The sequence below is a fragment of the Zalophus californianus genome, chromosome 6, assembly GCF_009762305.2.
Source record: "Zalophus californianus isolate mZalCal1 chromosome 6, mZalCal1.pri.v2, whole genome shotgun sequence".
NCBI classification, from domain to species: domain Eukaryota; kingdom Metazoa; phylum Chordata; class Mammalia; order Carnivora; family Otariidae; genus Zalophus; species Zalophus californianus.
The window spans coordinates 71,768,599-71,781,114 of NC_045600.1; the positions used below are offsets into that span (position 1 = coordinate 71,768,599).

The following is a 12,516-nucleotide window of genomic DNA, read 5'->3' on the forward strand; positions in this document are numbered from 1 at the left end:
TAATGTACTAGAAATCGAGTATATACTTGCCTCAGAGAATATAGAAAAGGCTAGTCCCTTGACATTCTACATTCCTTCAGTATAGGAGGACTAGTCTATAGCTTCACCACCTCTTTTTTCTCAGCCTGCATAGTGGCTTGTTCTTATCATTTTTCCCTTCTTATCATATTATTTCTATGAATTTAGAAATTCCACCCTATGAATTAGGAACCATTTCTATTTTACAGATAGGAAAACTGAGGCTCAAAAATTAAGGACCTTGCTCAACGTCTCACAGGTCCAAACTGTTGGGCTAAGATTTGAACCCCAACCTGCCTGACTCATTAGTGTATAATGTAAGTGAGGCCTGGATTCCCCCAGCTGCCTTCTGGTCCTGGCCCTCCACTCTCTGGGTTTGTGATCTTAGGCAAGCTACCTAATTGCTTTGTGCCTTAGTTTCCTCATCCATAAAACAAGGAGAACAAATGTTAGTACATCATTGTCATTGTTGTTGTTGTTATTATTATTACCACCATGCACTGTCTCCTTCAGTTAATAGCCCAAAACACTTACTAAATCCCCACTGTGTAGTCGGAAGGGAAGTGGCAGTGCAGTGCAGGAGGGCCTGGGGAGCACAACCCTCCCCGCGAGGACTATAATAGGAGAGACTCAGCAAGGGTAGAGATGGGAGGGAGCATTCCCAGCAGTGATGTACAAGTGGAGGGTTGTAACCTTGCCTCTTCTGCTCATCCCCTTGTTTTCTCTCCCAGACATTCGGAGAGAAGCTCCTAGGAGTCATGGCCTGGATCATGCCCATTTCCGTTGCCCTGTCCACATTTGGAGGAGTTAATGGGTCTCTCTTCACCTCTTCCCGGTGAGTGTTGTCCCAGTCCTTCCTGGGCCAGGGGCCATTCTGCTGCGCACATTGCTCTGTGTATATATATGGGGGGCTTGTCTCCGTCAGCAGAGGTCTGTGTGGGCACCTGGGTGGTGACCTCGTAGGGGGTGATTGCTCACGAAAGGGCGTTTGTGTGTCAGCTTGGATGCAGAGGGGTGTATGCTGCTCACGTGGTTACCTGCGATATGTGTGGCTTCACATGTAGTGGTGAGAGAAGCCCTGTCCCACCTCATTTCAGTAGGAGCAGAGGGCTGAGGAGGTCCCAGGCTGCCTGACGCAGTCCTAGGTCTGGGCACCGTGATCGGCAGCAGGACAGTGTCTCATCGGCAGCCCCAGAGCTCCTTTGCTACTTGCCTGGAAACAGGCTATGCTGGCTTGAAAGGAACCCCACTCTACAAGGGACCAGGAGGGACACAGGCCTGGGGCCTCTGGGCTGGCCTCTCATGGAAGTTCTGGGACCAGCCTGCAGGTGGGATGGATCCTTCTCCCTGCTCAACAGACAGGTGGCTGTGGGAGGCACTTTCATGGTCACTCAGCAGACTCGGGCTGAGGGTATGAAGTGAGAGAAGTGGGGAAGAACTGAAGGAAAGCATTTGTCCAAATCCAGGCCCCCAACTTCCAAACTTTCAGAGAAGCCGGAAGCTCAAGTGGGTTCAGGAATCCCTACCTCTTGCCTCTACACCCCCAGGAATCTGGCCCCTCCTCGGGGTCTCTTCTCGCTCCCTCCAGAATAGGCTGCTGAGGCCAACAGACACTGGACTGTTACCATCAGTGTTTTTCAAGGGGTCTTCCCATATTTCTTAGACGGTTCCCCTGCGCCCAGGGCATAGCCATACTTGAAAGATACAGCAAAAGGAGGGAGTCCCTGAGTTTAGCTGCTTCCAAAGCCACCAATCACATCAGGGAGGAGTTCTCATGAAATGTCAAGGGAGTGCCATGTTTTCAGGACCCCGGGCAGGAAAGAGGGAGTGTGGGTGTCCTCTGTGCCCCAGGACCCTATGAGACTGAGACTCACCCACAGCAACCTCGTGTGCATGTTACACAGGAGCAGTGACCACCCGGAGTCCCCAGCCGAGGGCGAGCAGTGGAAGAGCAGTGACCCATGAGGCTCTCTGGGATCTATTGGAAGAGAGTGACTGGCTACAGTAGCTTTAGAGTGGGGTTTGTCCCTCGGGCAGGCCAAGCAGCGGCCTGTATGCATGTGGTATAGCTGTGTGTGCATGCAGGACACGGCGCCCTGGCGTGCGAGGCCGCGGATTCTGAGGCACAGCCCACCCGCCAGGCCTCCTCTGCTCATCTTCCCAGTTCCTTCGTTCCTTCCTCCTCCTTCCCTCGTTCTCTCCTTCTCTCTCTTACTCTTTTGTGTTTGGTGTATGGAGAGGTTGACCCTTCCTGAGAAATAGGAGTGTGTGTGGGCGTGTGTCATGCTTAATGTCATTGTCTCCTCCATTGTCAGCTAGCCGGGCAAGGATTGTCTCTTGTGAACTCTACACTTCCAAATGCTATTGGACCTGGAAGTTACACTTGGTCCTGGCTGCATGTGGAGGAGGGACGTGAATGCGGAGCCCTGGCTATGTGCATGATGAGGCCCGCAGAGCACGCAGGGCTCAGTTGGGTGCATGAGGCTGCACCGTAGAGGGGTCATGCTGTGTGGGTGCATGAAACTAGTGACAGTGGCCTAGGTAGTTGATGATGGCAAGTGACGGTGATGCACATGGGTACTTGGGGCCGACTCCCACACTTCTGCCAAACTGCTGCTGTTAGTTCCACTCTCCCTCACACACAAATTACAAAGTGACAGTTTTGTTTTGTTTTCAGAACACCCAGCGTGCTGATTCTGTGCCTTCCTGTCCCCATTATACCACCCCCTTCCTCCTACCCCTTAGGTGCTTCTTTCTCCTTATAAAATCCTAGAGAAAAGAAAAAGCTGTCTAATTCATACTAATATGTAAATGACTTCCAATGGCTTATAATATTCTTTTCTCTGGGAAAAGAGAAGGGGAAGAAGGAGTCCCTTTTATGTTAAAATTTCTCTTTTTAAAAATAACTTGTAAACATCAGTATCCTGGTCATGATATTATACTATAGTTTGGCAGTATGTTACCAGTAGAAATAGAGTGGATACCTAGGATCTCTCTGTATTATTTTTTCCAGCTGCATGTGAGTCTACAATTATCTCCAAAAAAAGGTTTAATTTTTAAAAAGGGTAAAAAAAATAATTTTCATTCCAATTAAAATTTCTCATCTATTTTAGAAATTAAATTTTTTAATGAAGTCTAAGGAGGAAAATTAAAATTACTCATAATCCCATCACCCAGAGATAATCAGTTGGTATGTTTTTACATGACCATAATTTCTAAATTAATTAGAATTACACTGTATGGAATCATACAGTTTTCTGTCTTGCTCTTACCATTTGACATTGTATTGTGAGCATGGTCTCATGTAACGAATTTTTTTCAAAACATTAAGACTATTAAATATCCCATCTTATAGATATACTATAATTTATGTTATCAATCTCTTACTTTGGGGCATTTAGAATATTTCCAATCTTTTTTATCATCAGAATATCTTTTATATATACCTCTCACTAATTCACTATTCATTTCCTTAGGATGGCTTCTTTGGGAATAGAAAAAGTAGCTTAAGGCTATAAATTTTTAGGTATGATACAATGTGATGCATACAATACAATAAAATAAACAGATTGTTCAGATTAATGAGTTTTGAGAGTTGTAGACAGTGATGGAAGCACCACCCAAAACAAGATATAGAACATTCCCACATACCCCCAATTTATCCCGTGTCCCTTTCTGGTCCACCACCTATTCTCCATCCCCACAGTGGCAACTACCTCCTGACTAGGATATCAATGTTTTTTTGTTTTGTTTTTTAAAGATTTTATTTATTCATTTGAGACACAGAGATAGAGAGAGAGCACGAGCAGGGGGAGAGGCAGAGGGAGAAGCAGGCTCCCCGCTGAGCCAGGAGCCAGACGTGGGGCTCGATCCCAGGACCCCTGGGATCGTGACCCGAGCCGAAGGCAGATGCTTAACCATCTGAGCCACCCAGGCGCCCCGGATATCAATGTTTTTAAGGCTTTCCATGGACAGACAGTTCAGTCCTCATGTATCAGAGAACCTGTATCCCTTGAGGAAGGGAGAGGCCCATTTTTAAAGGGATTAAGGCTTTGTGAGACCCACAAAGTTAAGGCACAATCATCAGTAACTCCAAGCCACCCAGACCATACTTAGGGTCTCTATGCACCCAGAATCTATCCATTATCCACTGACTGCCTCTGGTCTGCCTGCACCTGCACTTGTGAACGTGGGTCCTGTGACAAGTGGGCTGGAGTGTGCATGGGAAGGTGGGTACCTGGTTGGGGTGGGGCGATACTCCTGTGTGAGCAGAAGGTGGGCATGGATGAGGAAGACTGGGCTGGGGAGGGAACTTCCTTGGGTGGTCTGTGGGCCATCCCAGGCTTACCTGCTTTTCTCTCTACCAGGCTGTTCTTTGCTGGAGCCAGGGAAGGCCACCTTCCCAGCATGTTGGCCATGATCCACGTGAAGCGCTGCACCCCAATCCCAGCCTTGCTCTTCACAGTAAGGGCCCCTCCTTCTGCCAGCCCTACACACACCCTCCCTCTTTGCAATTGCTCTGAGCTGGGAGTTCGCACTTCCCACACACAGCCCTGTCACCCTCCTGGTCTGCTCCTAGGTTTCACTGGATCTTAGATAATCTGGCAAATGGTATACATGGGCTTTGTAAATATCAAGAGAAATAACAAAGACTCTGAGTCCTGAAACACCTTCAGGCTCTCACCCTGCCTCATTTCTATTCTCCCATACTTTTGGGTCAGATTGAAGTGACTGTCTCACGACTCTACAGTCTCATACAGAAAGAAACCTCCTTTCTTGGCTCTCCCCTGCACCTGTTGCCCTAAGGGTTGCAGCTTTCAGACCCCACTCCCGGCCAATCTCACACACCCTCAGCACTCTCCATCAGTCTTCTTGCCCCAGGAGACTCTGCCTGTCTCTCAGGAAATACCACTGAAACAAATTCAGTGTTACAGGTACACCAAATAAGACAAACCATAAAGAAAGGAAGACTGGCAACTGAAAATGGAGAAAAGGGAAATTGGGATAGGGAAGAAATGAGGGTAGAATGGCCCAGAGTAGAATCATTTAGAGGGGTAAAAAGAAAGAGCAAAGACTTGTCCCCACTGAGTCTTTTGAGTTATGTTTTTTTTCCTTTCTGGATCCTGAATAAAATATTGAAAATGACTTTGGTCCATCAGAGAAGGAGTTAGATCAGGATAATAGAGCTCTCAAGAGCCAAGTGCCTTCACTGTACAACATGAGGGGGAGTTTCAGAATGTTCAGATATAGGATGAAGTCCATCATGATTGGTTAGCTGTGAAAGGTGCCTGGAGACCACCTAGTACTCCCGGTGAGACACAGACTTATTTCCAGTTTGAGCCATTGGTGCAGTACTGTGACTGCAAGGCAAGTACGGTCAGAATCTGGCTTATTCATCCATTAAAATCTTCTACATTATTTTCACCGTCAGATCTTAACCCGAGAACTGAACCTTCTTCTTTTTTTATTTAAGATTTTATTTATTTATTTGATAGAGAGAGAACGTAAGCAGGGGGAGTAGCAGAGGGAGAGGGAGAGGCAGGCTCCCTGCTGTGCAGAGAGCCTGATGTGGAGCCCGATGTGGGACTCGATCCCAGGAGCCTGGGATCAGGACCCAAGCCGAAGGCAGATGCTCACCCAACTGAGCCACCCAGGCGTTCTAAGAACTGAACCTTCTGTTGGCCTTAACAAATTAGCAGAGGGGCAGAACATGGTTCCGAGAGAGCCACTGAGCTGATTTTGAAGTTGTAAAGTGGATTCTATCAAGAAAACCTCATGGGGATGTTATGAGAGTTAAATGAGTTAATATTTGTAGAACACTAAGAACAGGACTTTCCACCTAGTAAATGCTTTATAACTGTTTATGATATTTAAAAGGGGGGGAGGTGGGGGGAAGAAGAAAAATAAATTAAGATGACTCAGCGAGGAGAAGAGGCTGAGGGCAAGAATAAAGCTTTAATGTGCAGTCAACAATCTTCCCTAAGGGATTAAAAAAAAAAGGAAACACCTAAATTAGCTTGAACTACAACCAAGGAAGAAATATAAATGAGACCAGGGCAGATATAGAGCTGGCACAGCCGGTGTGGCCAATCCAGTTGTTTACAGCCAGTATCTATTCTGATTGGTTAGTGCCCATGCCCTACCAGTGGTTAAATATTTTGATTAGCACTCCTGCAATAAGAAAGAACTTCCTGGCAATGAAGCTGTTAGCAATGGCCAGGATGACTAGGGGAGGCTGTAAAGTCTCCATTTTAAGACATTCATTGTAAAATGGCGCCATCCGCCTAGAGGCAGGGGAAGAGTCCCCTGACCTGTAAACAGCTCCTCTGGTCTCCAAATACCTTACTGATCACTGATGAGTTTGTCCCATTTCTCACAGTGCATCTCAACCCTGCTGATGCTGGTCACCAGCGACATGTACACACTCATCAACTACGTGGGCTTCATCAACTACCTCTTCTATGGAGTCACAATTGCTGGACAAATAGTTCTTCGCTGGAAGAAGCCTGATATCCCCCGCCCTATCAAGGTGCGAGAACCCCTGAGATCCCTTCCCCCTCCTCTTCTAATCTAGCAGCAGCTCAGATTTTTAAATCACCTTGTTCTCAGCTGCTGACCACATACATGATCTACCATCTCTATGATGGTAGCAGACCCTTTGGAAAGCAAGGGCCATGTATGAATGGGGCAGCTATTTCCATTTTCCACTGGAGACAGGACCAGAACAAATGGCAGCTGTAAGAGTAAGTTATATTAAATGATACTTTCATCAGATCATTCCTTTGTTTCCTATGACTCTTATGAACTCTGGTTCATTTTTCAAGGCTCCCTTACCTCTCCAACATTTCCCTGAACCCACTGGTATGGCCTGTCTCCTCCTCATCCCTCCAGGTAGCTGAGTTCACTTGAGCTATGTCTCCATCCCAAAATGAGTTTCCTTCTCCCATCTGCCTATCCAAATTATAACCATTCCCCACACAGGCCTCAAGTTCCTCCTCTTCCTTGAAGCTTCCCTGTCCACTACAATCCTCCATGAGCCTCCCTTTTTAAACCACTAGAGCTCTATATGTAGTAGGGTGCCTAGTGAACCTATTGATTGCTGCAAGAGATAACTGTGTGGTGGGAATGAACAGGATTGCTCAGAACAAAATATGCAAGAGAGCTATGGGTTCTCCTGCAAATTAGAATAGAGTATAGCCCTGAGCTATATGAACAATCCTATTCTGGAAACAGAGGAGACTAGATCCTTCCAGAAGATTCTTCCAGCTGAGGAATTTCAGCTCTCCAAATCTGTTTTCCACGACCACTTTCCTACCACCCTTAGAAAGCTTGCTAGAGGGATGACAAGGTAGAATAACCCATTCCTCCCCCAACCCTTGCATACCCTCTGAGAAGAGATGACAAGGAAGAGAAAGGCAGCTGAATCTGGGAACTCCCACCTGTGGCCAACAAGATGGCCAACAAGCCCATGGAGCTGATGTTTATTTCTGAATAAAATCAAGGTCCCAGACTGCCTTATAGTATGGTAGGTTTCCTGACTTCTCGGATCTTGGCAGACTTACCTTCTCATATTGCCTGAGAAAAACACATTGAGACTGATCCTGGCAAGAAGGATGGACATTTGCCACGTGGTGCCCATATGAGGGCCCTACCTAGAACCGGGAAAGAGTCAAGGAGTCTGACAGAGCCAGGCCATTTCCTTCTTGCCCCTCATTCATTTCTCCACCTCTCCTCCACTCTAGGACCTCAGCAAATATATACCAATATACCAGCAAGCTTAGTCCCACGGGCTTCCCTGGCTGAGGCATGGATGACAAGGCCTTATTTGCCTCTGCCCAGGAGAAAAGAGATGGGCAATGAGGATCATTCCTCAGAACTCAGAGTTCGCCCCTCCTCTTCCCATCCCACTACCCAAGTTCACCAACGTTTGTTGACATAGCACTTGATCTATGAGGGCTTGGGGTGTGGGAGCCACAGAGCTGAGTGAAGCCTAGCCTTTGCCCTCAAAGTTGCCTCTCTGTGGGTTGAGAATAGGGAGGATGCCCTGATCTGGGGGCCACAGGGGCCACACAGCTAACAGCACCTCTGCTCCACAGATCAACCTGCTGTTCCCCATCATCTACTTGCTGTTCTGGGCCTTCCTGCTGATCTTTAGCCTGTGGTCAGAGCCCGTGGTGTGTGGCATTGGCCTGGCCATCATGCTGACAGGAGTGCCCGTCTATTTCCTTGGTGTTTACTGGCAACACAAGCCCAAGTGTTTCAATAACTTCATTGGTGAGTTGTTAAAAATGCTGGGTGGCTAGAGGATCTACTCATCTGGGTTAGGTAGTCTCTGGGTCAGGAGGCCTAGGCTGGCCCACAGAGCTCTGGAGAAGAAGACAGGGCAAGAAAGGGTGGGTGCCTTCCTAGAGACCTCTGAGGAGAGGAGAACAGCTGAGGTCTGCACACAGACCCTCGACCTGGAAAAATAGGCAACCTGACAGCCATTCTGCAGGGGTTGCCTTGGGTAGAGGCCAAGGGAGAGCCTGGAACTGGTGGTCACCATGCTTGGGTCACCAGCAGGTGGGGGACTAGGGCTTTGACGGGAATGGGCAGCCAGCAGACAGGCTCCCAAGAGCCCCAGGAAGAGACAAGGTGACCGTCTCCTGGAACGGGAGTCTCCTGAAGGCACTGGGGCTCTGCTGAGGTAACACATGGGGCAGGGGAGCGGAGCAGGGTCACAGCTGGCTTGGCCTTGGTGGGACGCTCATCACTGACCTGTTCTGTGTGACCTCCCATAGAGTCGCTAACCCTGGTGAGCCAGAAGATGTGTGTGGTTGTGTACCCCAAGATGGAAGCAGGCTTGGGGAAAGAGGAGATAAATGGGGACACAGAGGAGCAGCGGCGGCCCATCTACCAACCCACTGCCTCCAAGGACAAGGACTCGGAACAGCCCCAGCCCTGAGGACCACCATCCCCTCTCAGCTGGCTCCTTCTTCCTACACCCTCTTTTTGCCCTCCTTCCCTGCCTGGGTCCCCCCAACACACACACACACACACACGTACACGCACACGCACACGCACACACACACACACCTCTGCTTCTGTCAAGCAGGGGCAGGACCTGGGTGTGGGTGGTAAGAAACTATAAACAAAGACACTGACATTTGTACCCAAAGAACCAGCCTTTCACCACCAGGGCCGGTGTTCTCACCAGGGCTGCTCCAAGCAGTGGGAGGAGAGTGGAGCTGCCGGGGGTACTCTACAGGGCCCTCCCCCCTCACTTGCCTCCTCAGGAGCCCAGTTCAGTACTGCCTTCCCTCCCCATTCCTGAGCCCAAGGGAGGCCTCTGCTCAGAGAAGCGGAAGCAACAGTGAGTCAGTTGGGGAGAGACAGACTCAAGCAAATCTGTCATCTTTAAAGTCAGCTGGAGAGACCCGTATCACCCTCCCTTCACTAGGGACCCAAGAAATCAGAGAGATGCTTCCCTCTGCCCTCTCCTCTCCCCCCTCCCCATGGTACCTCCCCCTACCTCAGCTTGGGCTCCCTGTCCAGAGCAAGGTTCCTGGCAGGACACCATCTCCCTACTGAGCTAAGGACCAATGAGAAGGAGAACTGCCCCCTCCCCCTAACCCAAGCCAGGCCTGTGGAACAGATTGGGAAAGGCTCAAATTGCAGAAATCCAGCCCTGCCCCGGTATCCTGCATCCTGACCCCCACTCAGTGCCAAAGCTTTCCTGAAGCCAGAAAGTCATCTTATTTTCAATGTAGTGGACATTTCTCTCCTTGTGGCAAAGCTGCTTAGCTCCTCCTCCTTCCCCACTCGAACAAGAAGGAGCAGTCACTCCATGATCCCTGCAGCTATGCCCCTAATGTACCCCCATGGAGCCAGCACGGCTGGCACCTCCATCATGCCCTTTTCCTCTTCTCTGGCTTGGCTCCGGGACCAACCGGTGTGAAGGCTCCCCAAGCCCTTCAGGCCCGAAACCCAAGCCAAATCAGCCTTAAGTCACCTCCCATCCAAGAACTGGACCTAAAAATACTCCCTGATTTCTAACCCTCAGGACAGACCTGGTATGAAAAGCCTTCCTGGAATGGAGGGTGCTTTCCCACCCACCCCCCAGAAGTGTCCATCCCGTAACCTCGGAGACTGTTTGGGGCAAGACTGTTTTCTGAAGGCCAGTTCCTTCCTCCTCCCCCAACTCAGACACCCCCCTTTCTGGTCCCACCGTCCCACCACCACCCTGTCTTTGGACAGCCTCCAGGACAGGATGAAAAAGCAGTGGCAGAAGGTACCCATTTTGGGGAGCCATTCTCTGTGGCATGTGGACTTCTGGCCATCCTGTGGGCAGAGGCTTCCTTTCCCTTCGCTCCAAGGGAAGGCCACCGTGTTTACGCTGGGCCTTGTAGCCTCCCTGCCACACTTTCTGTGCTAAAGACTAGGATCCTTTCATCCCAAAGCACGAGTGCCCCCTTTCCTACCTCCCTCTACCATCTGTTTAGTCTAGAACCTGTTGGGTGTCCTCCTGGCTTGCTTGGCTCTCCCAGCTTCCCAGCTGGCCTGCCTGACCCCAACCCCACCCCTCACCCCTATTGGTGAGTTGTCAGGTTTGGTTTGAGTTCCAGTCCCTTCAGAGTAGACCCCAGGTGGGCTGGGGCTGGCCCCTGGAGGGTCAGGGGACCCTCCTCCTCTTCCCTCTTCTCATGCCTCCAACCTCCATCCCTCCTTCAATTGTTGGGGTTTATTTGTTTGTTCATTTGTTTCGTAAAGTGAATGCCTTACTTATTGGATAAATATTTTTGAAGCTGGCGTTTCTATTTCTTTTGGATTTTTTAATGTAAGGCTGTTTGGGGTGGGGAGGGCATTAGTTATACCTGGATAATAATCTTCTGTCTTTGAGTTGGTTTAGGGTTAGAGTTTATTTTGTGGAGGGTTTTTTTTTCTTTTGATGTAATAAAATTTTAAATGGAAATGAAGGTGGTGGTGGTAATAACTCAATGATCTTCTGAGACAGAGTCCCCAGGCATTTCCTGTCTTCTTCAGGAGGTCTTCGGTTGCCAGGTTCCTTCCAGGATGGCATTCCCAAAGGCCCGTGCTCTGTCCCAGGGACCCAGTGCCAGCACACTCAAACAACTATCTCGCGTTGTCGGTGGGTGGGGGAGGGGAAGGGTTGGTTTTTAACTACCTCTCATTTTGAACCAAAAACTTTCTCATTTCTTCAGTGAAGTCGCCAAGTGTTCACTGAGTTCCTGCTCTGTGCCCTGCACTGAGAGCCTGCAGACTAGCTAGGAAGAACTTCATCACTGCCCAGGTGGGAAGGCAGATGACAGACAGGACTTAGCTGAGAGGAGGGAGGCAAAGGCAGAGTGGTTCTCCAAGGTCTGATCAGCCAAGGCTTCTGGCGCCGGGACAGCTGGTACCGAATGGGAAAGGAAACGATGGGCTGAGCCTGTGGAGAGATGCCAGGGGGACTTAGGAAAGCAGCCAGCCAGATCCAAGGGGTTTGACAGGAGGAACTCGGACGTGAGGCAGGGTCCCCTCAGCTGCATGGAGCTGAATGAGAAGAGGACCTTGTCTAGTCGGAGGACTAGGAAGGCCGTGGAGTGAGGACAAAGGAGGAAGCAGGTACTGTAGGGACATGTTCGCTGGTGATTTGGGTTAATTGCTGGAGGAAGTTGACGGGATTAGACCCAGTCCTTGCTTGGAGTGCCTCCTCTGTGGGCAGCCCTCCCAGCTGCCTGTCCTGGGGCGGCATTACTCCAGAGCCAGCACGGGATTACTCCAGAGCCAGCACGTCTGACAGACATGGGCGGGAGCGGGGGGGAGGGGGGTATTAAGACATCATCCCCCACCATCTGGGACACGTGAGGACACAGGCAGGCAAGATGCCTCCACTCCCGGTCCCGGCCTGGCCCCAACACCCCTCATCTGTTGCTGGCATTTTTCTTGACTGAGGCTGGAGGCGCGCCAGTCATGGGGGCACAGATACTTGGCTCTAAGTTCTAGGTCAGCAGCCACTAAAGAGCTGTGTGTCCTTGGGCAACTCACTTAACCTATTTAGCACTTTTTGAGAAATGAAAAAAAAGAGAGAGGGTTGCACCTAATCTCAAAGGATTCCTCAATCTCTCAGCCCAAGGTTGTCCCCAGAGAGTGAGGGCAAAACCGGGCAGAGGCCAGTTTTATGCAAGAGGCTGCTCTCCAGGTCTCAAATCTACCCTTCTGAACCCCTTCTTCCCCAACATACACACTTTTCCTTTCCATGGGCTACCAGTGTATTCTCCATGTTGCCCCATTCCAGCAAGTCCAGCCCTCCCCAAACCCCCTCGCTCTGTGGAGACACTTGTTCCTATCCATCACCAGCAGTCCCCCTCCACCCGTAAGTGACACGTGCGGATCTCTTTAACCTGGGCAATGGGCAAATGTGGGTCTCCTCCAGAACAACAAGCATTTATGTTTAACCCGGGCCTTTACCCTGTCTTAACCCTGTCAGTCACTTTAAGGGTAGGAATTCAGATGCTC

At 49.8% G+C, this 12,516-nt stretch overlaps 1 protein-coding gene across 6 annotated transcripts in view; it reads left to right on the top strand.

The window, feature by feature from the left end:
* Window positions 1–10,961, top strand: part of SLC7A8 (solute carrier family 7 member 8) — a 49,401-nt gene extending 38,440 nt beyond the window's left edge. For 2 of the 6 annotated variants that reach the window (XM_027569135.2, XM_027569136.2), the window contains 5 exons: window positions 750–853; window positions 4,386–4,482; window positions 6,398–6,547; window positions 8,115–8,292; window positions 8,799–8,962. In XM_027569135.2, coding sequence (XP_027424936.1) covers window positions 750–853; window positions 4,386–4,482; window positions 6,398–6,547; window positions 8,115–8,292; window positions 8,799–8,962 — 693 coding nt within the window. Of the gene's footprint in view, window positions 1–749; window positions 854–4,385; window positions 4,483–6,397; window positions 6,548–8,114; window positions 8,293–8,798 lie in introns of all 6 variants that reach the window. The other 4 variants (XM_027569134.2, XM_027569131.2, XM_027569132.1 and 1 more) reach the window with 4 other exon arrangements.
* Window positions 10,962–12,516: the final 1,555 nt, after the last annotated feature.